The sequence below is a fragment of the Artibeus jamaicensis genome, unplaced genomic scaffold (genome assembly GCF_021234435.1).
Source record: "Artibeus jamaicensis isolate MK-2021 breed Jamaican fruit bat unplaced genomic scaffold, CSHL_Jam_final contig_444, whole genome shotgun sequence".
NCBI classification, from domain to species: Eukaryota; Metazoa; Chordata; class Mammalia; order Chiroptera; family Phyllostomidae; genus Artibeus; species Artibeus jamaicensis.
The window spans coordinates 6,756,367-6,782,352 of NW_026521831.1; the positions used below are offsets into that span (position 1 = coordinate 6,756,367).

Sequence of the window (25,986 nt, forward strand, 5' to 3'; positions counted from 1 at the left end):
AAGGTGACCCCTGCCAACCGGCCTAACGAGGTCATTGGGAAGACCAGAACGGCACTGGCTGAGGAAAAGCTGTCCAAACTCTAAGGGGCCGGGCACATAGAAGGGGCTGTGGCGGCATCCCAAGAAAGCGGTGTCCCCACCCCCACCTCCACCCCCAGGGGAGCCCTTGCCACACCCTTCTCCTGGAAGGGGCTGGGAGTGTGCACAGGGCTTATCTTTGTTGTTCTTATTCTTGAAGGGGGTCTGGGATGTAAGATGTGAACATTCTCTCCAGTTTACCCGCCTGCAGCCTTCGGTCCCCACGAGCAGAGGCAGGAGCAGCACCAGGCTGGCCGCTTCAGAAGCCCCTCCAGGAGGAGGTCTGCTGGAGTCATGGTCACTGAGGTTCAGACCAGGGATTCTCTGTGGTTCTCTTCCTCTCCTTTGGCGGGACTCAAGTTTTAAACAAAGCCAAGGATTCTAGCAGAACTGGGCCACTTCAAGAAAATCTGTTTCTGGAAACTCCTGGGAAACCAAGCCTTCAGACAGAGTAGTTTTTCATCTCAAAAATAAAAGTGCAAAAGAAAAATAGTACTGTCCATTCACACAAGTGGGCAAATAGCCTAATCCCCCTTGGAGGTCACACAGCCCGCAGTCCCAGGAGGCTGTACTCGCCCGAGGAAGAGGCGTAGCACAGTGTGGAGCATGTGCCTTGCCCAGTGCCTATAATAGGGCCTTCGATCACCTTCTCAGTTTACTTGGACGCAGGACATGGGAGTCAATTTGTTATTTGGTCCCTGCTTTCTGAGTTCAGGCCTCCGGAGTCCTGCATTCATCCATTCACTCAGTCTTGGGACCACTGTCGACTCCAGGCACCGTGCTGCACACACAGATAGAGGAGTTAGCAACACCCAGCCCTGTTGTCAAGTTCACAGTTTACGGGGGGCCATCAAGTAAACACGATTACAACGCAACGGAGAAATGGGATGGCAGGTCGTGGCTGCTGTGAGGTTGTACTGAGTGTTGTACAATATGAGCAGCAGCCGGGCCAAGGGCTGTCGCAGAAGGTTCTCTCGAAGTGGACGCCACTGAGCAGGAGTAAGCCAGGTAAAGCTGAAGCGGAGGGGCAATGGAGGGCATTCGAAAGGGAACAGACTGAGGAGAGGCCTAGAGGTGACAGGGTGTGGCCAGGACTTGCAGGAGTTTATCATCACTGCATCAAAAAGTGTGAAACCAGGCCTGATGGACCAGGAGGCGGCACAGAGACCAATCGGAGAGGGCCGGAGTGATGTTCCCCACAGACGCAGCGACCTGTCCACAGGAATTGTCAGACTCACAGACTGACAGCTGTCAGAGGGCAGGGTCGTGGGGGGCTGGGTGAGAAAGGTGAAGGGATTAAGCAAAGAAAAAAACCTCACAGACACAGACAACAGTGTGGTGACCACCAGAGGGAAGGGGGTGGAGAAGCAGAAGAGGGTAAAGGGGGATAAATGGTGGTGGGAGGAGACTTGACTGTGAACACACAATATAATATAACCATGATGTGTTATAGAATTGTACTCCTGAAACCTATGTAATTTTATTAACCAATGTCACGCCCATAAAGTTAATAAAAATGTTTAAGAAGGAATACTCATCACTGTATCGTGAAAGATGGCCTGCAGCCGGCATCTGTACTGCATTGTTCAAAGTCTTCGGTTCCCTGAGACCTGCCTCTTGATGGAGAGGAAGGCTGATTCTCCTGGCTCTTTGCTTTGGAAAGAAAATAACTTTTGGCTGGACTTTACCCTGAGGCAATCACGAGAAATAAAGTGTAAAAACCGGGATGCCCAGCAGAAGGGGCAGCAATCAGGTGGGCACACACACGCCCTGGTTCCCATGAGCCCCACAGGTACCGTGGGGCCTGCGTCGGGCTTCTGGACCTGCGGGTGAGGACAGCCGGGCAGCTCCCGGAGAGAGCCGTAAGAGGTTAAAAAATAACCTACTGGTTTTCTGCCTGATGGTAGAAGTATGTGCTCCTGGTGGGAAATGTGGCAAATGGAGAACAAAGCGGGAAAAAAAAAAAGCAATCTAGAGCTTTGTACCTTGGCCTTATATTCCTGTTCATCCTTTGGATAAACGTCCCACCAGAGTGCCAGCTCACACATCCGTGACGGCCTGTCCGTGGCTGTGCCCCTGGCACCTGGAAGTGGGCAGCACGCACGGAGCCACCCAGGTCTTGATCCCCTGACACCAGTTTAAGAGGCTGCCTCGGTGGTGGCTCCCTTTGTCTCTCTGCTCAGCTCCAAGGCTGCTAGGCCAGTCCTCAGAGACCTCTCCTGACCTCTGTCCCCATCCCAATTACTTACCCCAGGTTGCTTTTTTCCCTGGAACTTACTTGCATCTGTAGTTACCTTGTTTCCCTGTGTGCTGGTGTCCGTCCCCTCTCTCCCCCAGTCCTCTACCTGAGGGTCGGTCTGCTCACCTCAAGGCCAGCAGCAAGAGCCCAGGTGGGCTCACTAGTAGGGGCTCCGTAGTTATTTGTTAGGGAGGGAGGAGCCCATCCATCTGGGTGGCCAGTATTTCAGTAGAATGAGCACAGCAGTGAAGAACACAGCCCACGTTTAAATGCTCAGTGAACTCTGGCCATTTTTTTCCTCCTCCTGGAAGATCCCATACATAAGCCATTGTGTGCTAGTGTGCGGGTGTGCGCATGCGCATGCTCCCGGAAAGGGTCATAGCCCTGAACTGGAGGCTGGACCCTCAGGTCCCCCACTCATTCCTCAGCCTTGGGCAAATTCTGCAACTCCAGAGTCGCTCTTGCCCTGTTTGTAAAACCAATAAATAACTTGCCTGAGGTTTGTCCTGAGCCCCAAACAAGATAAGATCCCGGAACTCTCAAGAGTGAAAAGACTCACTGCCGGAAAGGCCCACGCTCATTTTCAGTAAAAGCCACAGACGGGATCGCTCAGAGACTCCACGGCCCAGGACTTCATGGGGCACCCTAGCTCCCCAGGAGTCCGCTGCCTCTCCCTGCTCCCCAGAACCTGAGGCCATGTCTGGATTGGATCCCAGCGGAAAGGTTCCCAATATCCAAACTCAGGAAAGAGGTCCTTTTTGCCACCCCACCCCGAATTTGGAGGTAGAGGGGAGATAAGAGGAGAGCCTTGTCTAACTCCAGTTGCACACTCATTCGCCCCCTACCCAGGCCCTAGCCTCTCCCAGAGGAGCCCTCAGCAGTGGATGGACACCCACCGCTCAGCCCCTCCCCTCTGCAGGGGGCTGCCCCTCCAAATTGCGTGGGGATATGGGACAGCATATGCGTGTGTTGTAGGAAGGGTCACCCCCGGGGACTGGGCCTGAGGGACTGCGGGGGGGGGGGGGCGGGCAGGGGTGGGAGAAAACGGCCCTTCTGGACCAGGTCCCGGGACCCGCAGACTCACTCTGCGGTTGCGTCACCTGGCCCACCTCCCCCTGAGACATCACAATCTGGGGGTTGGGACCCCACGCTTCATCACTGCCTGTCTGCAACCAAACAAACCACCTAACAAACACCGGGTGGGGGGGGGGAGGAAAATCGGCTTGAGCCCAGCCTTCCTTTCCAACCCTCCCCTTGCCCCCCGGGGCCTCCGCCCCCAGATGGGCGAGTGAGCGCGAGCCAGGGCGCCCGCACCACCGCCCCACGCCAGCCAGCTGCCTGCCTGCGGTGGGGGCGGCCCGAACACGCCCGCCCCGCCCGCGCCCCGCCCGCGCCCCGCCCGCGCCCGCTGCTCCGCCCGCTCCGCGGCGCCCTCGCCGGGTGCGTGCCGCTCGCGCGCCCGCCTGCCAGGCTCTCAGCGCCCGCCGCCTGCGCCCGGCCCGGCGCCCCGGCCCTCCCGCCCGCGCTTCATGGCTGCTCAGGAATGGGACTGGTTCCAACGCGAGGAGCTCATCGGACAGATCAGCGACATCCGAGTCCAGAACCTACAAGGTAACGCGCCCCAGCCTCCTGGGACGGGAACGCCAGCGGCTTAGGGTCGCTCCGTAGCCGCTCCCGCGCTGGGCACCTCTGACCCGCGCCACACTCTGCCCCGCCTGACCTCCTTTCAGTCAGTTACTGGGAGGCGGTGGAGGGGGGAGGTGTTGAGGCACCCGCCCCCAAACCCTAGAATCGCCGGTCCGGGGGAGGGGTGGCACACGTGTGTGTGTTTGCGGGGCCGGGGTCCCATTTTCCTCTCTGCAGGACGTCCCGGCTCTCCTCCAGCCATGGCTGCGAGTTTGGAGAAGTTTGTATGTGGGCTCTTGGGGTGGCCCAGGTCACGGAGAGGAGAATGAAGTGCCACTATGTGTGCATGTGTGTGAATTCGCACACTTCCTAAACACCTCTGAGGCTGGGGTAATTGAATGGGGCGGCGCCTCAGGAGGCAGGCTGGGTGAAGGGGGCTGGGGGCTCGCTCTGTGAGTTTAGAGGGGCTCACAGCCTAGGCCGGCCACTTTCTTCAAGAAGCCGCTCCTGCTCCTCCCCTGGCCCCGGGCTAGACCTGGGGGAGGGTAAGAGGCCCCGCCCACCTGAATGCGGGGCGCAGGGAGCAGCATCTACCTTGAGACGGGTGGCCACAGCCTCTGACTAGGGCTAGGGCTGGCTCCAGCCACAGATGATGTGTATGCATCTTTCAAAGGAGTTTATTCATTGTGGAAACTTAGCACAAACATAGTTCAAAGGAAGAAGTCACCCGCAATCACCTCCTAGCCGACGCACCCACCAAAACAAAGCTGCTTTCCCAGGAGGTGTGTTCCTGACCTCTCTCTTTTCTATGTGAACTTTGATGAACTGGACAGAATTCCACTTCCGGTCTCTCTTCTTGCCCATGGACCTGGGCAGGGGAAGTTTCTGTAGCAGTTTTCCCTATAGACTGGGTTTCTAGAGATTCCCAGGTTTGTGGGTGGCCCAGAGATTTGGGAGACTTGGACACAGAGGTGCCAGGCTGTTGTTGGCCCAGCCCCCACCCCCAGCAGTTGACATGACTTTAGTGCTCTGGGGGCAGGGAGCCCCAGCAGCCAGGGAGCAGGCTGGAGGTGGCCCAGACATCAAGTTTAAACATTACACCCGGTGGAATGTTTCCTGGGAGCCCACGTGGACTAGCTCCACCCCTAGGCTGGGCAAGGACAGTGGGGCAGAGGTGACCTGAAGAGGAGAGGGAGCTGACCGCACTGGCCAATAGAAACTGAGCTTGCTCCCTGCTCCCCTGATCTCTTCTGGCTGTGATTTGGGTAAAGGGAGGAGGGTTGGGCTGCAGATGTTGAAAATGATTCCTTTTGATGGTGTCTCATGCCTGGATCCTGTTGCCTGAGAACCGACATCCTATTTGGGGGTTGGTATTAGTATCTTTTGCTGAGATGGCATCCGGTTTGGAGTATCAGGGGTGTGTGTGTGTGTGTGTGTGTGTGTGTGTGAGTTAGGGAATTAGTGGGTGTTAATAAACACGCTCTAACCAATTCTCGGTGCTTCCTGCATACCTGTCAGATCAGCTCCCACTGTAAAGGAGATCAATTTTTACGAAGGGATATTCAACATTGTGAGCAGTTAGTTACACCCAGAACTGTGAGAGAAGGCTCCGCCCAGTGGGGATAATTCGAGATGGGTCCTGAAGGTTGGGTAGGAGTTCACTGAGTGGGCTCCTGGCTCTCAGCTCCCAGTGAACTGTCTTCACTTTTAGGCAATGCCAGTTGTGATTTCAGCATCAAAAGCTTTGCAATGAAAAGAATAAATTTATGTATCTACATTATATTGGGTTGGCCAAAAAGTCTGTTTAGTTTTTTCCATGATGGCTCTAATAGCACCTAGTTGTCTTTAACTGCATTTGATACAATTTTTAGATAGCATTGTGGCAGCCGTCTTATCAGCGTGCATTTAAAAAAGAATCAATATGGGTGCATTTTTGTGCAGCTATTGAAGATGGAAAAAATGCAGAACATTTTTGGCATATTATGCTGTGTTATTTCAAGGAAGGTAAAAATGCAACTGAAATGCAAAAAAAGATTTGTGCAGTGTAGGGAGAAGGTGCTGTGACTGATAAAATTGTGTCAAAAGTGGTTTGCAAAGTTTCGTGCTGGAGATTCCTTCGAGGTCAGGTAGGCCAGTTGAAGTGGATAGTGATCAAACAGAGACAGTAACTGAGAACAATGTTCTACCACATGGGAGACAGCTGACATACTCCAAACATCCAACTCAATAAAGTTATTGGTGAAAATGAAAAAAAATGTGTCTTTTATTTCATGGGAAAAAAAGGACTTTTTGGCCAGCCTGGTATATATTATATATATGATTGCATATGTGGCTATAGAACACACTCACCCTAAGGACGAGCCCCACACATTTTCACATAGGGACACACCATTACCTAGACCAAGATGGAAAAGATCCCCTTAAACCCTGGACGGGCACCTCGTCTCCCTCCCGGTCAGTAGCGCCCCCGACGCACACACAAGGCGACCCCTGTTCTGACCTTTATTGCTGCTGTTCCGCCTCTAGAACTTCCTGTAACATTGGGTTGAACAGTGCACGCTCTTTCAACTTGCCTTTCCTTCTATGCAGGACACTGAAGCAATTGACCCATGTCCTTGCTTGTATCATCAGTACTTTTGAGGGGGATTATAAAACTACTTTACTGAGGTATAATTTATATATCATAAAATTCACCTGTTTTAAGTTTACAATTCAATCATTTTTAGGAAATCTACAGCGTTGTGCCGACATAGCAACACTCCAGTTTGGCCACATTTTCATTACCTGCAAAAGCCCCCAGTGCCCAGCATATGCATCCACCTCAGCCCCTGGTCCTGGACCGGCCCTGGGCGTGTTCCCTGTTATTGCCGAGCACCTGTCCATCCCAGATGCACGCTTCACAGATCACCTGTCTGTTAGTGAGAGACCTTCGGGCTGTTTGCAGTTCGGGCTGTTCTGAGTCAGAAAGCAGCTGTTGGTCCCACTGGGCCTGCCCAGCACCGGAGAAGAGGCCGGGGGAGGAGGCGAGGGCGGGAAGCCGCCTTCTGTCTATCTCTGCTTTCGCCTTGGCTTCCCTTTCTCATGACTGGATGCTTAACAGATGTTTTCACCTTGTCTCTGTGGTACTCAGGAAGTCCCAAGCAAAGGGCCAATCCAGAAGGCACCCACGCCATGCTTAAAGCATCTGCCCCACCAGCTGGTGGGTGTCAGCAGGCCCTGGACAGTCTGGACTGTCTGCTCTGCTGGTTGTGCGGGCCATGGGTGGGGCCTCATTCCTCCCAAGTTTGTGTGGGTGGTAGTGAGGGGGGGAGGGGGGAGGAGTCCAGACGGGAGGGCTGTTTCTCCAACTATGAGCTTACTCAAGCACAGGTAGTCACGGTTGTTGTGGTGGTGGGCAGATGGGTACAGAGGGATTTGGGGATTCTGTAATTGTGGGGACCGAGGAGGAGACCACCCAGCCTTCGTGTGCAATGCAGTGGCTGCTGTCATGGTCATTCGGTCCTGACTCTTCCCAGAGAGCCTGACTCTCATGGGCCTGGGACCCTGCATGTCAGGGAAAAGCGGGCCCGTGGTGCACCTGTATCTTTACATCTCTCTCTATGTATATGTTTGCATTAACAGGGAGGTATGTTGCCCTCTGCTCAGTTGCTCATCTGAAGCTTTCTCTAGGGTCCTGAACCGTGGGGTTCTGGAATCCCTGTAACTACAATTGTGACATTGCCAGGTCATCCTCGGGGAGTGTTGGAAGGAAGACCTCATGGCCTGTCTTTGAGGTCAGATGAGCCGGGCAGAAAGCATGGCCTCTCCCAGGTGGCTTGTCACACTCCTTGCTGTACTCAAGAGGGACTTCATCCGCCCGTGTTAGTGCCTTCACCCATGGGCAGATGAAGTCCCTCTTGATGTGTTCACTCCGGTGGCTCGTAAAATCATTTGTAAATGAATGACTCTGGTAGAGAGCATTGGATGTCCATCTGGGCAAAGGCTGCCGGTGCCACCCTCACAGTGTCCCTTGCAAGGAAACGGGGGTGGCACAAGCTGTTGACCTTTTCAGAGAGGTGAAAACGGAATCTCAGGATGTGGGCGGCCTCCCCCCGTGGCCCCCACTTCCTCGGAGCCGTGTCGGATGGAATTGAGGACAAAGGCAGACCGTGAACCCATCTCTGCTGTGGGTGACAAGGGCTCTGGCGCCTTGCTGATGACAAGGCCACTTTGGCCGTCTCCTCTCCCTCTTCAACTTGGCTTAGCGTTCAGCTGAATGCTCCACTAGTTCTGGGGGCCACTTGACCACAGGTCACAGGGTGGTGTCAGACCAGGGCTTGGAAGATGCATCCATGCCTGTAAAAAGCCTCCGCCACCTCCCAAATTCCCAGCTCTTCTCTGCTCACTTCCGCAAACGTGTGCTAAGCATACAGCCTCCTGCTGACACCAGGGGATGCAAAGTTGGGTTTTTTTCCTGCCTTTAAGGAGTGCGAAGCCATCACGGGCACCCAGCCAGACTGGAGTGCGAAACGCTGCTTCTGGCAGCGCAGACGGCAGCTCAGCTTGGGCCGTCTCCCGTTGCCCTGGTATCTGTTGTCTGTGATGCTGTGAACCTTGACCTCATTGTGTGGGAGGGCCCAGATCTGGAGGTGGATGGAGGGGGGCGGCTAGGCAGATACACAGCTGCTCCCACTGCTGCTCTGGGGGAGTCACGAGGGCATGTCGACCGCCACCAGCTGAGCCCTGCTGGCTGGTGCTCCCCGAGTGGTCTTCCCACCCCTGCCACAGTGTCTCCTTGAGAATCTGTCTGGAAGTGGTACTGCCCAGGGTTAGCAAACAGGAACTGTGTTTTGGGGCGCTTGGAATTGACTGCCAAGCAGAGATGGTAACAGTTAACCTCTCTGAGAGCAGCGTGGATTCCCAGGGCTAACTGCGTCTCTTTTAATGCTGTGTACAAGGCTTTGAGGTTGGTGCTTGTTGCTGAAGTGGAGAGGGGAAATGACTTGCCCAAGGTCAGGGACTTGTAGGAGGAGGTGGGATTGAACTCAGGTCAGGATAAGTCCATGCATCCTGGTGCACTTGCTCTATGAATCCTGTAAAGAAGCTGGTAGCCTCGTGGCTGGGAGCTGGGGAGGCCTCTCAGAGGAGGGGCTGCTGGAATTGGACCTTGAGGGCTAAGCAGACACTTGGCTGCATGAATTTGACATTGCACGTAAGATGAAGGAAAGTGGTTGGGATAGCCAGGAGGCAGGCTCAGGCAGAACCGGGCCTGTGTGGTTGAAGATCGGCCCCTGCCGTGCGGACCCCTGGCTCAGAGCCAGACCGCAGGCCCTCTTTAAGTGCGCCCACGCTCCCTAGCGACCTCTTTATGGCTCTGGGCCTTGCCTCGCCTCCTCCACGCTACCCACCACCCAGCCACCCAACACACGTCCCTGCTCATTTCTTCACTGGGTCTCCATGGCCAACCAGTGGGCTTAGGGCAGCTCCTTGGGCCATCCCCAGGCTCATAACAGCATCATGGTCCACGAAGGCTGAGATGGGGAAAAGGCTGGGCTGCACTGGCTCCAGGATCAAGTCCAAGGCCCTCAGCCTGGCAGGGTTGGGTTGGGGATGCCGCACCAGCTTTCTCTCCCACAACTACCCGCCACTCGTCCCGGTCCCATCCTCATCCCTCCAGATCTCTGCTGCACACGACAGTGGGATCAGGGTCATCGTCGCAGCCAAAGTTATCAGCCCCCGGAGCAGAGAAGAAGCCTGGGCTGTTGGTTCCTGCTTCTGCTTCACCTAGCTCCTGGAGGGCACAGCAAGAGCATGGGAGGTTTCTGGATAAAAACCAAAGAAAATCAAATGCAGAGGTTTCATGTCCTCCAGGAACTTGCTGCCTAATAGGGCCCTGCCCCGGGCTGTGTGCTTGACTCCGCTCCAGAGAGTGAATCACCATGCAGAATACTGCTTTCAGGCCCCCAGCAGAAGTCAAATCATGGCTTTGCATTAACTCTAGATTCTGCCCACAAAAGCCATGTCCTGTCCTGCTCCATCCCTCACCCAGGGTGTGGGTTCTTCTCCAGGGGCCTTGCCAGGTGGAGCAGGTCGTGCGGGTTGTGCCGGTGGGGAAGCCACAGCTTATGTCCTGGGTCTGGATCTGGGTCCTGGCTTTGTTGCTAACCTGCTGGGGATCCGGGAAGTCTTTTCCCTGTGCTGTGCTTCAGTTCCCTTACCTACAAAAGGGGAGGGCGGGACTGACAGGCTCCAATGGGTCCCCCGGAAGGTGCTGCGAGGACAGAGTGTGCCCACAGAAAGCCATCGAGTCCCAGTTCCTGGCACTCATGGGTGGGTGGCCAGTGTGGGCCTCTGGGTGTTGCTAAGTTCCTGGATTCTTTTCACTGTTCAGTGCTGGAGACTCACTCCCTTTTCCTACGTGGAAAAGGGGGCAGTTCAGAAACTTGGCTATAAAACCACATATCGGTAAATGGTGTGCATTCTCTTATTCTGGGCATCGATTACAGTTTCTATGCAAAGCCCAGGGAAGGTGCAGGACCCCTGCTCTGAAACAGCCAGACACAGTTGAAGGCGCCCAGGGAGATGGGCTCCTGCCTTTGCCCATGTGCATTTGTACTGAGGAACTAGAATGTTTGGGCTCAGGTGAAACAGAAGCCCGTCACCTGAGTGGTTTGTTAGAAGTAGGGAGGGAAGCCCTCGGTCCAGTGGGCCGCAGACCTCAGAGGTTCCGCCACGGGATCGCTTGTCAGCAGCCAGGGCTCGAGTTGACCTTGAGTCCGTGGGGCAGGGCTGTCTCACCCTATCTAGCGCTCCAGCCGATGGAGGCCTCTGGCATTTGCTTTATGACCAAACAGTTGAGGCACTGGGCAGAGTCCTGCCCGACATCCTGTAGGTTGTGCCTGCGCTGCCTCAGAGGGAAAGAGAGAAAAAGAAAGGAATTGTCTGTGTAGTGGTGGAACCATTAACAGTAAACACCCTGTTCCCATAGAAACCTTTCCTTACTTCCCCCACCCCTCCCTGCACTCTTAAAAAATTGTGCCCAACACAGAAGGAATTAGGGGCAGCATCCAAATTCACAGCTGTAGCTTTAAAGGATTTTTGCTGTTTTTTCCCTTCATCATGGTCTGTCTTTTTTTCTTAATTTTTTTTTTTAAATCACAGCAAGGATTGGTAAACTATCGTTTGTGGGCCAAATCCAGCCTGCTGCCTATTTTTGTGAATAAAGTTTTATTGGGACACAGCCGTGTCCGTTTGTTTGCACGCTGTCCATGGCTTCGTTCGTGTTACAGTGGCAATGTGGTTGTGACAGAGAGGTACCCGCAAGCCCAGGAATATTTACTGTCTAACGGGCTCTTTCTGAACGTGGGAATCCATGGTGCTTCCTTATTTTCTGAGCTCTGACTTGGGACACCCGACAAGAAGGAGGCCCTCGTGATGACCGCAGCAGGGGACACTGGCTGCATGGGTGATGGGCCAGCCTTATTTTCAGAGGCTGGCATGTGCTGGGGGCGGGTTCTGTACCTGGTTTAGAAATGGACTCGTGCTCTTGAGCCTGGCCATTTGGTCAGCAGCAGTTACTGAGTTTTCCCAAAATGCGGGGTGCTGGGATGGAGGAATGAATGGGACATGGGAGTCCCCTGTACCCAGAGGCTGAGCCATCATTGAGACTGTGATGGGGGTGTTGGGACTAAGGGTGCACCAGGTGGGTGGGTGCTGCAGGGGGAGGGAGGAGGGAGGTCCAATCCAGCTTTAAGAGTGGGGTTGCGGAGGCAGTGGAAAATCAGTGACCATAGAGTCAGGCAGTGTGAAACCAGGGAGTAGGCAGTGTGTGGTGGCGAGTGGAGGAAGTGGGGGTTCTTCGGTAGCACTGTGGCCAGGATGGGGGCATGTAGTACCTGGAAGGGCGTCCCAGAGGTGGCCTGTGCCGTTGATACTCCCCTTTCCTCCTTTCCCTTCTTGAGCCATGCAATCTGTTGCTTCTTGGAGACCGTAGTTCAAAGCCCCTGAGGAGGAGGAAAAGCCAGGCAGGACCTGGGGAATTTGTGGAAGCCCTGGGGTCATTTTGGTGTCAAACACCAGGACCTTCAGCTGCAGGAGAGCTGGGGGCCTAATCAGAAGGCCCCGCAGGGTTCTGACGACATCACCCCACACTGCTGCTCTCTCCCGGGGCTCTCCATGTGGGCAGGAGCCTTTGCGATATTTATATCCCTCCCCTCTTTTAAACTATTTTCATCCTGTACGGCATGACATACTTAAAGAGCAGCGTCCTGGGGCCTTCTAGCTGAGAACTGGGGCGGGAGGTGGGGAGGGGGCATGGACAATGACCTGCCAGCTTGGCGGTGGAATGACTTAACCCTCAGATGGTATCCTCCGCTCACCGTCCCCTCGCCACCCGTACCTCGTCAGTCCTGGCCCTCAGTGTCTCTCACACACGCCTTTCCATCCTCACCTGCTATTGGGCGCATCCTTACTGCCAGTAAGTAGCGGGGAGACAGCTGTTTTCCTGCCTCAGCCCTGCCTCCCAGCGATCGTTCTTTCTCCACGCCCGTCTTCCACCAGGAGACCCTACCGTGTGCCCGGGCCCTGCCTTCTCCTGGCCTTCCTGGCGTGAACCAGACCCAGCTGCACCCAGACGTCTTCCTGTTTCCCCCACAGGCCATGCCCTTTCTTGTCCCTGGACCTTTGTCTGCAAGGCTCCCCTGCAGAGAATGACCATGACCGCGTGCCTAGGGCAGACTCCCAGAACCCTGCCTGCGCTCGCCTGGGTGGATTTCCCAGCAGCCTCCTCTGGACTCTGTGGGGCCCACTCCTGAGTCGGCCCCACTCCTGAGTCGGTCCCAGAGAGGAAGGTCTTCCTCTCCTTCCTACTTCCTCTCTGAAGTAGGTCTTCACAACCTTTCACCAAATTGTCACAGGCTGAACCATGGCCCCCCAACAAAGTCACGTCCTACCCTAGAACCTGGTGAAAGGGACTTTGCAGATGCAGTTTCAGTGAGGGGTCCTGACATGGGGGTGGAGCCTTTCCTCGTCACCCAGGTTCCAGGTGGTTTATCACGAGCCTCCTTATAGGAACGAGGCAGGGGTGGGCAGGAGAGGGGGCGAGGGACACCACTGCGGGAAGGGGCCAGGAGCCGAGGAAAGCAGGCTGCTTCTAGAAGCTGGAAAGAGAAGGAAATGGATGCTCCTTTGGAGTCTCCAGAAGGAACACAGTCCTGCCGGTAATTTTGATGTTAGCCTGTCAAATGCAGTTTGGGCTTCTGAACCGGAAGATAATCAGCTTTTGCTGTTTTAAGTCACCGAGTGTGCAGTCATGTGTCACAGAGTGTGCAGGAAAGAGGAAACATGAATTACGGTGGCTCTGGTCCTCTTCCTCTGGGAGGCACAGCTGGAGATACTTGCACACCCGGATTGCCTGCTAGGTCCCAGGGATGCCTGATGGACGCCCAGGGTGGTGGCATCGAGCCTGAGCTGGGAGTAGAGACCTGGGCTCTCGTCACAGGGTTGTGGAACCTGGGAAGGCTGCCCGACCAGGGGCGGGAAAGGGGCCGGCTGGGCCAGCAGAGACTCTGCCTAGCCGTCCAAATGCAGTGGTGCTGGGATCTCAGACACATGCAGGGCTTTGAATAACCAGCATCCCAGGACCCAGTCTGTGCTCGGTGGTCCTGGCATGAAGACGGTGGCCACCACAGTGGCCTCTAGGTCCACATCCTGCTGTGAGGACCCAGGGACCCACCTGCCCCAGCAGCACTGACGTCTCCGTTTTAACCCTTGTGTGCTTTCCAAGACCCAGGGCTCTGGAAGTCAACCCGGAGCACTCACCCAACCTGGATGTTTTGGACAAACAGTCTTGCACTCGGTGAAATATCAAAGTCATTTAGCAAACAAGGGTGTTGGCTTGTAGGCAGTTCCCGACGTCAGGTCACATGACACCAAGAGCCAAAAGGCCAGACATACAAGTGACGAGAAACTGGAATTCCCAGAGGATGGGAGGAGAATCCGAATCACGCCGCATAGTTTAAGCATGGCCAAGTGACGCCATACCACATTCCTGTCATCTCTTCCAATTTCATGAACTTCTTCTCCCTTCTTAGTTGAAGGTCAGCCCATAACCTTCACTGCTCTGGTTCCATTGTTGTCTCCATGGTATTGAGTGTATGGATACAATAGTGATCTCTGATGATAGTACTTTCATTTCTTTCTCTTTCTACTTATTTTTATAAAACAAGCATGAAGTGCAGTCAGGTGACCCGGTCATTTCCCAAACAGGCAGCGCCATGACGATGGCAGTGTCACCGAAGTCTCCCCTGTGCGGTAGCCTGGCCCCTTCATCGTCAAGCTGACTTAGCGAAGTCCCGGCCTGAGTGGCAACGAGAATCTGGGACGCCGTTGTGGGAAACTGAATCACACGGTGCAGGTTGTGTGAAACTCAGTGCAGTCAGGGGTCGTCTTAACTGGTTATACAGCGCCGATGCCCTGATGGTGGGGCATTCGGGGGATGGGAAGACGGCCACCTGCTGGACATTGCACCGCATCTGCCAGGTGACCTGTGTGTGGGGTGTTGTCTATCCCCCCAAAACAGTGCTGAGCTAGAGCATCACACGTGCCAGGCTGCTGAGGTAATGAGTGGTGGAACCGGGAATCGAAACCCAGTCGGGGGAGACGGAGTAAGTTGAGGGGGTTGTTAAGAGGGAGGCTGATGGGACTAAGATTTGGGGGAGGCAGAGAGACTCGGTGAGCACTAGGTCAAAGCCCGGTTGGTGTGGAGAGGGCAGTCGTGAAGAAAGCTGACCCAGGCTAAGCGGCGCTGGGCAAGAAGCCAGCCAGCCTTGGGTGTTGAGCCCTATCAGAGCAGGTTCTGGGACTCAGTTTTACATCGTCACTACTGACCAGGTTTCCCACACTGACAGAATAAAGTCCAAATGCGTAACTGGCGATTCCTGACCAGTGGTTCCCAGGGCAGGTCTGAGGAGAGCGGGGACAAGGGCCCCATTGTAAGAGGTTGATAAGGTGAAATCCTGGTAACTTCGGATTCAAAAGTGACGGGAGGCGGCCATGGGAGACCATCCTGTCATCCTCATCCTGGGTTGCGTCATGGTGCCGGCAGATTACAAAGCACCGTCATGTCCACTGTGTCATTTCATTCTACCATAGGCTTCTGAGGTTGATGTTAGAGCAGCAGATGGAGACACAGAGGCCCAGAAGGGCCCAGCAACCTAGCCCTGCCCCGAGGCTACTGGGATTCCATTCCACACTCCGGCATCTGAGGCTCCCCGCCCCTCCACACCTACCAGCACTTGCCGGAGGCAGGTCTGAGCAAGGCATTCGCTGCCCTTTCCCGTAGGCAAGGGACTATGTGGAGCTCTCCTTTGGAGAGCCGGTCCGGCCTTGGAGGTGGAATCTGATCTAAAACAAAAAATGTGATACCTTCCAAATCAAAGGTGAGCGCCTCGGGCCTCAGGCCTCAGAGGCAGGGTGTTGGCAGGCCTGGAGTGGTGGCCTGTTGAGTTCCCAGAAGTGCTATGAAATGGCATGCGATGGCTCGCCTGGGGGGAAATGAAGGGGACAAGTTTCCGTGAAGCCGCGGGACCCGTGGTGGGCTAGCAGAGGAGGCCAGGAATCAGACAAGTGTTACCCTTGGTGAACTGGGACTGACCGGGATGGGCACTACTGAACTTGGACTTGTTGTCGGGGGTGGCTTGCTCACTGCTGGTTTGCCCTAGTCGACCAGGAGCCTCACTGGTTGGGTCCTGGGGCCTGTCCCATCAACACCGTGTGCTGGGGCCAGTGCCCGCGTGGACTCTCTGTTGCATATGTGAGTGCACAAAGGGAAGGTGCGTTCTGAGGTCTGGCAGGACTGGGTTTTAGTTTAGCCCTTTTTTAGGGTTGACTCGCTGGCGATGTCTGAGCCTGACAATATCTTTTCAGTGAAAAGGGGCCACCCAGCTTCTCTTGGTTGTCAGGACACTCAGTGATGTCTCACGTGTTGATCAGCATCTGCTCCCCGCTCCCTCTCCTGTCCCAGGTCACACGTAACCATCGTTCTCCCAGGTTTCCAGGGAAAGCAGCGGTTCCCTCACCTGCCCCTCTTCCCAGGGGCATCAGTCGATTGCAGATTTTTGGAGCTGATGACTTCGGGTCACACTGTGTCTTTTTGGCTCCTGGGCTCCGCTTTCTTAACCGCGGAAGGTAAGGACGTAGGTCTTAACCTCAGATCTTTGCTGCCCTCTCCAGTTCCCAATATTTTTATGTCGTGGTTTTGGGAAGATCAATAATTGGGGTTTGCACGGACACTGCCAGGTCAGTGCTACCGAGCTCAGTCGGGTAGTAGACTGTGGTCACATGTCCGTCCCTGCCCTGCTCTGTGGTGTCTGTGGGGCGAAGCTCATCTGTTAGTGGTGCTGTAATCACCCCACACTCTCTGTTGGTGCTCCAGAGAGCCCCTCAAGTTGTCCGACAAGTAAATTCAGTGTCTTCTTGAGCATGCCAGCACCTAGACTTCCTGAGCACCTGGGCCCTCTGCCCTCTCACCTGTCTCCTAGGTCAGATCTCCCATTTCAGGTCTTCCTGTGATGGCTCAGCCCCCTGAACACGGGAGCACATCTGTCTGAGAAAGGGAAGCCTGAGTGGTGAGCTTTCTGAGAACTTGCACATGGGAAGATGGCTTGATTTGCCCCTGATTTTCGGTGGGCAGGTCGGCTGGGCAGCCGGTTCCGGGAGGGAAACTGGTTTCCTCCAGAGGGGCTGAAAGTCTTCCTCCGTTGTCTCAGGTTGCAGGGGTGTGGTTGGGAAGTGGAGGCCATTCCTGATCCTTGCTATGACCTGTTTTGTCCTCTCAGGACCCTGTTCAGGTCTTCAGTCCTCTGAGACTTCCGGGGCCTCTTGCTTTGTGCCCAGCCATGATACTGAGCACCACCCAGAACCGTGGTTGGGGTTCTGGGAGATTTTCTTGGGTTATTCCATCATGACTGTTGTTCCTCAGTTTTCTTTAATCTTCTAGAACTCCTTTTATTTGGTTAATCCAACAATTAGTCTTCGTGGACTAATCCTCTAATTTTCTTATTTTTTCCCTTCCCTTTTGCATGTGGCTCTACTTTCTGGCAGATTCCGTCAATTTTCTCTTCCATATTCTGTTTTTAAACATTTTATTTATTTATCTTTAGAAGAGAAGGAAAGAACAGAGGGAGAGAAACATCAATGTGTGGTTGCCTCTCGTGCATCCCCTGCTGGGACCTGGCCTGCAACCCAGGCATGTGCCCTGACTGGGACTCGAACTGCGATCCTTTGGTTCATAGGCCCACACTCAATCCAGTGAGCCACCCCAGCCAGGGCTCTTCCATATTTTTATCTACCACATTTTTTATTTGCGGGGGTTCTTTCTCATTCCCGAGAGAAGCACAGTCTGGTTTGGGGGCGGCAGCACCTTCTTTTCCACGCTGAGGGCGCTCGTGCCGGGTGGCAATGGTCGGGTGGCGCCTTGGAAGGCAGGGGTTGAGGGCACAGAACCGAACGCCCCGGTCCGAATCTCAGCACTGCCCCTGACTCGCTCTGTGACATCCAACAAGTTGTCTAGCTTCACTGTTCTTCAAATGCCTTGTCTGTAAAATGAGGATAATAGTGCTACTGAGACAAGCGCTTAGGGCCGTGGCGGCCCGCGCTGGGTGTGTTCCCTCTGTTTCCGTCTGTCTGCGTGTGTCTGCGCTGGAGCTGGTGTGTTAGAAGCTTCTTTCTTTAGCTGTTTTGTGGTCCTTGCTTGTCTTCTCATGCTAAAGAGCTGGGGGCTAACTCTGAGCACGGGTGTGGGGAGCTCCTGGACCAGCAGATTCTTCGATGGGTGCCCTGCTGGCTTGTCATGGAACCCCATGTCTTTAGGTCCTTCCTCCTGGGCTGGTCAGACTCCCCGTGGGAGTGTCTGTGAGGAAGGTCAAGGCCAAGCTGCTAGAGGGGAGGAGGTGGGTCTGGGAGCTAAGCCGAAGGCTTGGGCAGGGAGGCCGTTTGCATCCGGCGTGTATAAAATCAGTTAGTTCCCCCATTTCCACACCCTTGGCAGTGAGATCTTCCGTTTCATCTTCCTTAGAGAATACACTTCCAGTCTTATGCCTGGTGGTGGGAGACAGTCACCCAGCTGGGAGACGAGGGGAGAGGACACGGGGACCTGACTGGTTCTTTCCTATAGTCCTCTCTTTGCACTCCCCCACCCAAGCCCAGTCACCAAGGTACCGGTCAGCACCCCCTCCTGAACCTGTGGGACCCCTGGGCTGTAAATGGGTTGGTTTCTGTCCTTTCCGATGCCATGTGAGGTGCAGATGTCATGAGTCCGCTCAGTTGCTGCAGACCTGTCTTCTTCTCCCTGCAGAATTTGGTTCTTGCCCTCGCCTCCGTTCTTTCCGTCCCTGAGGGTTTGTTTTCTAAATACAGAGTCCGCACAAGCACGGCCCCTGTGCTCCAGGTTCCAGTTGAGTTTCAGGATGGACTGAAACGAGAAGCCCCTGCCAAGTCGGTCCCCTTCTCTGAGGAGTCGCTCCCTGGCCTCTCTAGGTGTCTGGGGACAGTGGGGGAGGAAGCTGGCAAGCGGGTGCTGCATCCACCCTGGCCGAGAAAATTCAGGTGTCGTGTGGAGCTGCTTGGCTATGTTCCCTTCCACTTGGACTGTTCTCCAGAGACTGGTTACTAAGAGAAATTGGGGAAATTGCAGAAGGGTTTTGGTCACACACTCTGGTTACCTGGGGCTGGGGACCCGAGGCCTGGGGGTGAGTCCAGGTGGGGTGCAGCTGTAGAGGCGAAGGGCCTTCCTCCAGGGAACTTAACCCCAAGGTCCTGCCAGGCCTCAAATCCCCACCCATGGCCCAAAGCTTCTCTCAGCTTGGCAGGTGGGCTTTTAATTGGACCCTGCCCCCTACACCGAGCATTGCTCGCTTGTTGCTGCTCGTTGTCTCACTTGTTTTAAAGCTGCAGCCTGTGCTGCCCACGGGGTGCCCCAGCTCATTGGAAGAGAAAAACCAAACCACTGAAGGAACAGATAGTTTGATTTCTCTACTGTTTGATGTTGGAGCCCTGCCCTGGCCCAAGGCCGCTGGGCCACCTAGGGGAGAATTGGTTGGTGCCAAGCTTTTAAAATTATGCTTCATGGCCTTATCTATCCTGCCTGAACCTCCAGCAGACCAGCCAGGCTGACTTTTCTCGATCTTCTGGATTTTTGAGTGGGTCGGATCGCCTGGGGGGAGAGGGGGGAGGAGCGCTGTGGACACACCCTTCGGATATTCCAGGAAAGATCAAATCAACTGGAGATCCCCCCCAGGTCCTCTGGAATGAGGCCTGTTTATCCCAAAGCCCTCACAGAGCAAGCACAGTTGACCAGTAATAGCAGACAGAACCAGGCACAGGAGAGCCTGCCCACTGCAGAGGAGAGACAGGGTGCTGGGAGCCAGGCGTGCACTTGAATTTTAGCCCCTTCACTTCGTGGCTGGGGAACTTTAGCCAAGTTGCACGTCCCTGTGGAGTTTGGGTCTCTTCTCTCTGTAACTCAACGTGAATAACAGTGATGCTTTCCCAGGGGCGTGTGGCAGATTTGGTGAAGTCTGAATGCCGAGTGCCTGGTTCTAATCGGGACCTTTGGAATACACGTTTCTTTATTTACAGTAGAAGGGCATTTTTAGGGTATGGGGGTCCATAGTTTGGTAGCAGTTCAACTGAGTGATGTGAACGAATGTTTGACTCAGTATTTTGAGGTCAGGTTTGATGTCTGCACTTGGAACCACATTGTGGAGACCACACTGCAGCCATTGACAAGCCCTCAGTGGCTTGTCTATCTGGAGGCTTGGGTTCCTCTGCAGACGGGAGAGGTGATTGGGTTGGAGCCATCCAGCACGGTGCCCTGTAGCAGGACCTGGTGTTGGGTGGGGTTTGGGAGGGTGGGGATTGGCGAGGAGAGGGGGCCTCTGGGCGAGCGAGGAAGGTCCTGTGGGCCCAGGTGCAGAGACAGGAATGTGTTAGAGGCTGTGGAAGGCAGAAAAAAGTCTCGGAGGGGCTGCAGTGTCCGTGGGTCCTTATTAGTTTAGTGATGACGTGGCCTTTTTGACTCGTAACCCCTGCTGCCCCTTCACCCTGGGGACATGGCCTGGGCTGGCTTGTGGCCAGCATTCCTCAATGTGTGAGTGGTGGGGGAACTCCCTTGGTTTGGGGAGCAGGACAGTCTTCCCCGAGTGGGGCGTTCCACATGTTACAGGAGGCTTAGCAGCCTGGGCTGAGCCCACAAAGATGGTCTAAATCTCCCGGCATTGGGGGATCAGTGGGGGAATGTGTGTGCAAACAAAAGGGGGAACTGCTCCCCCAGAGAGCTGTCCACTCTCCTGCACAGAACAGTGGTGATGACGTGTGTCCCTTTCTCAAAGACCCTTTGATAACGGAGCTCTGGCGTTGAGGCTCTTGGAAATCAATAGATGATATAATAGCCGTTCCGTGAATTGCATCCATTGTAGCTGGGCTCTCTCCAGCCGCTGGGAGAACCCGGCAAAGTGACAGAACAATGCACAGCCCTTTCGGATTAGTCTGCAGAAAATTACTTCATGTGTCAGGTGCAGAGGCTGCCACTTTTATTTCTGTTTTCAAAATATTATTTTTTCTCCAAGTCAAACGGACCACAGCCCTTGTGGTTCTTGGGGTGACTTTACACAGCAGCTACTTCCAACAATATTTATTGAGGGTCTGCTTGGTGTCCGCACTCTCCCAGGTCCCCGGGGGACACAGACCCAGTCTCTGCTCCATGGCATGGAGTCAGTCCCCGTGGCCTAGCTGTGATGGTGGGCGGACTGTTGTGAGAGCATCTAATAAGGGGACCCACAGGGGGTCCCATGAAGGACTGCTGAAATGAGAAGAATAAATGGAAAGGTGAGAGGAACAGCCCACGCAGAGGGAGCTACTCGCCCGATGCTGAGGCGGACAGAGCATGGCTCATGGACATGGGGTGGTACAGTCCTGCCCTGCGCCCTGGGAGGCAGCAACCTGGGCCAGAGGCCTTGATCTGACTCAGTACACCTGGTGCAGGGAAACCAGTGGCCTACGAGCAAATGGGCCAAGTATGTGCCCAGAATCCTCTGTCCAGTGGCCGTAGATTCTCCACAGGTCCATCTGTTTGGGTCTCAAGTTGGCTCGGAGCTAGGTCTGAGGTTTGAGTTACAATGGTGATGGGGGAGTGGGTGGGGCAGTTCTGACAGGTGCCAGGGATGAGGGCACAGGTGTATGACAGAGGGCAAGGAAGGAGGGAGGAGAGGGGAGGGGAGGGGAGGGGAGGGGAGGGGAGGGTCAGCCCTGCCCTTGAAGAGTGTTCTGTCTGAAAAGAAAGCTCTCCCTGGTGACAGAAGCCATGGAGCCGAGGCCGAGCCCTGACCTTCTGGGCCGGTTTCCCCCTTCGTGGGGGAGGCCAGCGCTCACCTTACTCACAGTGTGCATCTGCGCAGAGCTGGGCTCAGTGACTCCCGGGCAGCCACAGGGCTCGTCATCCGGGACAATCACTGTTCTTTTTTTATGGTTATGAAAGTCATGTAGCCACATTTGGGGACCACCTCCCTAATACAATTGCCACCGTCACGTTCGTTGTCCCTTCTGGTCTTTTTCCCTGAGTTCACAGCGGTCGCACTTGAAGTCATTACCCTCTGTGGGTAATGAAGTCAATCATCTCGATGTTATGTTTGCTTCCGCCAGCTCACCCACCCTCCTTGGTGTGGATGTGCCTTTGAAGAAAATAGCACACGGGCACTGTCACGGGTCCCCCCAGTTCCAGGTGGGCCAGGCGTGAGGCCCAAGCTTCCCTCCACCCCGTGGGTCACTTCTTTGTTCCTTTTGTGAGCTGTGTGTTTGTGGGGGGGGTGGCACCTGCAGGGAGGGGGTCACATTCCTGTCTCTGAGGTCAGCATTTTTTTTTGCACAGCTGATCCCCTCCTCTCAGGGGTCTTTGGGCTGGAGCTGTGTGGCCCCTTGAACAACCTCTATTCCCTCACCCCAGTTTGTCCCTTAGGGTGGTAGACAAAGTGCGGGGAGGTTGTGGCTACAGAGGAACCCCCTGCTGCTATGCGGGGTGACCTGGGACAGGCTCAGGGGGATCCATGGCTCTGTAACAAAGAGAAACAGGCTTCTCTTTGTGCTTTGTGGTTTAAGGGGGCGGGTGTGGAGCCTGCTGGGGGAAAGTGGGGGCAGAGAGAGCACTGCGGGTGAGGAAGCAGAGGGAGCTGGGTGCCATGGGGGTGGTTGGGGGCGGGGCTGGGGGATGACTGACATCGTGGAATGTCTGGAGTGCTATGACTTGACCACAGTCCTGTGCAAACGCTGGCAAGGCCATGGGGCAAGGGGGCCACTCGTGCACCACGGGTGGGAATGCAAAATGGTGCAGTGGCCTCAGAAAAGCTTGGTAGTTTCTTATAGAGTAAGATGCATGCGACCATCCAACCCATCAGTTCCCCTTGCAGGTATTTACCAAGAGAAATAGAAATGCATCCACATGCAACTATATATATATATATCAGCTTTATTCACAAGAGCCCCAAACTCGACACAGTCCCCGTGCCCCTCAGCTGGCTAGTGGATGCACAGATGGCGGTGTCATAAAGCGAGAGGTCGCCGGTCCAGTGCCCAGTGAGGGCACATGCCCGGGTCACAGGCCAGTCTGCGGTTGGGATGCATGCAAGAGGCAACTGATTGATGTTTCTCTCATGTGTCACGTTTCTCTCCCTGTCTTTCTCCCTCCCTTCCCCTTTCTCTAAAAATAAATAAATACAATCTTTAGAAAGAAAGAAAGGACTCCTAACACCCACCACACAGAGGGATCTTAAACCCCTGCCAAGGGAAGGCAGCCAGATTCTGAAGGTTCTACATGCAATTCCATTTACATGACATTTTGGAAAAGTCATGCAAAAATGGTCAGAACAAAAAGTGGATCTGTGGGGTAAAACTGAGGAGTGAGGGCAGAGGACTGGCTACCGTGGGGCACAGAGGAACTTCTGGGGTGATAGAATGTGATAGAATGTTCTGTAGCTTGAATGTGGTGGTTATATGACTTTATCCTTCTATCCACTCAGAACCATATACAAAAAGGTGAATTTTACTATATGTAAATTATACCTCAGTAAATGTAATGAGAGAGAAGCCACTGACGAGCCCAGAATCTCCTTGTCCACACTGCTTTCCTGACACTGGTGTGTCCACTGAAACAGGCCTGCCCAGAAGTGGGCTTTTTTGTTTTGTTTGTTTTTTTTTGGTTCTGTGTTCACTGATGCAAGTTAAGTACTCTCTAAACTGATCTTTGAAATCTCTTCCTCATAAAAGCCACAGGAATCCCACTGAGCCCCGGGCATAGATTTACCTTGTAAATGAGACTTTACAGACTTCTTTCAAGCCTAGTAAAGTGAGACCTGCAGGGAGAGACCCAGGTAGGAGTCCGACAGCCACCCTTTCCCTCTGGCCCCCAGCAGGCGCCAAGCCCAGAGCCCTCCCTGCGAGCAGCTAGCTGGCCTGCCTTTACTTTCTCTGCCTCTGAGAGACAGGCCTGGGGGTAACTTGGAATCAGTCTTGATTGGGGGGGTGCTGTGAGTTACAGAACCCCCCAAAACTGTCTCATAAACAGATATGCATTTCCGCACAGGCAGTCCAAAGCTGGCATGGCAACTGTGTACCATAAAATCTGAGGGACCCAGGCTCCCTAGTTCATAGTACTGCCATATCCCTGTGTAGCTCATGAGCTCATGGCCCAGGATGGCTGCTAGAGCTCCAGCCATTGCATTAAGTGTCAGACAGCAGGAATGAGGAAGCCACAATAAAGAATGGGTGAATGCCACCTCTGTTAATGGACAAGTCGAGAAACTGCCTATGACATTTCCGCTTACATCTTATGGGCAAGCACTTGGTCACATACTTGCAGTTAACTGTGAAGGAGGCTAAGAAACAGAGTCTCTGGTGCCCAGCTAAGAACAGGTGGTTCTCTTTTGATGAGGGAAGGAGAGAACAGATATTTGAGGTAGAGAAGACAACCAGTAGTCTCTGCACAACTCCCAGTTTTGCCACAGTCTTGCTCTGGGGCCTTGGACCAGTCTCTAACCTCTTTAGGTCTGTTTTTCTGTCTGTAAAATGGGTATAGTAACTCCTTCCTCTCTTGCTTGTTATGGAAATGAAATGAGATAATGTGTAGATAATCCTTGGAGCTCTCGGTTTCCCCATGGTAACCATTTTTATTACTGCTGCTGTGTTTTCTGTTAATGGCCTCTTGTTATTGATATCTGGGCTGAGCGGGCCCTTTGTGGCAGGAGAACACCACAGAGGACGCACTTCAGAATCCCCAAGACCCAGTGGTCCAGCCATATTTACTCAACACTCGACTCTGATAGGCCCGCTGGACCAAGTCACTGATACACTAGAATCACCACGAACTTTACTCTGCCCCAGGTGCTGGGCTCAGTGCCTTTCTGCGCGTGGGAATGATGCCCTCATCTGCCCCATTGGCAGAGGGGCAGCCTGAGCACTGAGAAGATTAGACACTTGTCCAAGGTCACATGACTCATGGGAGGCAGACTGGGGTGTGAGACCAGGCGGTTGTAGGGAAGGACCTTCGCTCCTCAAACGCCCACAGCATGAGGCAGGGACAGACTCTGTGCACATCAGGACAGGACAGAGGGACAGTGGCCAGACGCATTCCAGGGGGCCCTGGGATCCTCAAGATGGATGCCCCTTTGAAGGAAAAGGAGCCCAGTAGAGAGGCCTGCTGGGGGTGGGGGGCATCCGGGCAGAGGGAAGAGGTAGTAATGATGGAGAGTGAGGTGCGCCCATCGGGAACAGTCTAGAGAGGTCACGGCGATGTATCACATTTTCCCTTGGACTGTTCGACTTCAGAGCAAGTTCGCCTGTGGGGAGTGTCGTTGACAACGAGTTCACAGGGTGACGTGAGTCCCAGCCCTGGCGCTTGCCAGCTGCATGTCCTCTCTGAGCTTCTGTTTTGTTTCTCCCCCACATCATGGGCCTAGCGCCAGGCCTGGTGGGGAGGACTGGACCGACATGCCCAGGAAGTGCCTGGCACCTAGTGGGAGCAGCCCATCCTCCATTCAACCCTTCCTGGCCGGGGCCCTTCCAGGCCCCGCCTGGATGGCCTCCTCTGAACCCAGGGTGGAGGCCTGCCCTCAGGAGCCCCAGTGCCCATTCCCTGGAGTGCAGAGCAAGACCCTGGCCTGCCTCTGAACCTGGGCCCAGGGGGTCAGTGCCCAGGGGTCAGCCAGGCCCTCTGGTAGGAGGAGGCCCCCCACCCTCATGGTTGTCACATCTGGTTGCAGCCAGGCCCTTTGCCCTACCATTCCTGCACTCACGGGGAGCGTCTGCCTGGTGGAAGAACCCCTGGGTGGACCCCAGCCTGCCGACAGTGGCTCTGTCCATGTGGTAGACCAGTGGGCGTCTGGTATTTTTCTCTTTTCACTTGTGTGTATCTCCTAATTTTCTACCCGACAGTATGTGGGTTTTTTACTAATAAGAAGCACACAGTTGTGAAAGAAGGAGCTTCCAGCGCTCTGCCTGGTGCGTGGGTGGCACTTCGTGCTCCAGCCCTGCCCCCCACTGCCGTCTCCCCACAGACACAACCGCCAGCTGGAGTTCTCGGTGGGGATGGGACTCAGGAAAACTCATGAATGATGTGCATCACCAAAGGAGCATAGGCTTTGCAGCAGTCTGCATTTGGACTGGCTCCCCAGGAACCCTCCACGTTCGCCAGCCAGAGGGCGGAGCTCCATGCACCTTGCGGTGCTGGCCCTGCTCCCTGGCCCATTAAATGAAGGGGCGGGCTTTGCTGCCTCTTCTGATCCTTGGGACGTGTCTTCCTAGGTAAGGGTGGGTCCAGGTCAGTGCTCATTCACCCAGCTGCTCATGTGTTTCCTCTTCCCTGAGTGCTCATTCAGCCTGCGAACTCCTGCTCACCCACAGGGGCCCAGCCCAACGTCGCCTCTGAGAAGCCTCTCCAGACAGCACCCCCTGCAGACCAGCATCTCCACCACCCACCACCTTCAGGTCTTGGCTCCTCCCGCACTTATCCCACTGTGCTC

The 25,986-nt window shown here is 54.7% G+C and overlaps 1 protein-coding gene across 2 annotated transcripts in view; it reads left to right on the top strand.

The window, feature by feature from the left end:
- Positions 1-3,745: 3,745 nt before the first annotated feature.
- The window catches only part of CLMN (calmin), a 93,304-nt gene continuing 71,063 nt past the window's right edge, over positions 3,746-25,986 (top strand). For both annotated transcript variants that reach the window (XM_037130181.2, XM_037130182.2), the window contains exon 1: positions 3,746-3,928. In XM_037130181.2, the coding sequence (XP_036986076.2) occupies positions 3,847-3,928 (82 nt within the window). In that variant the 5' untranslated portion in view covers positions 3,746-3,846. The remainder of the gene's footprint in view (positions 3,929-25,986) is intronic.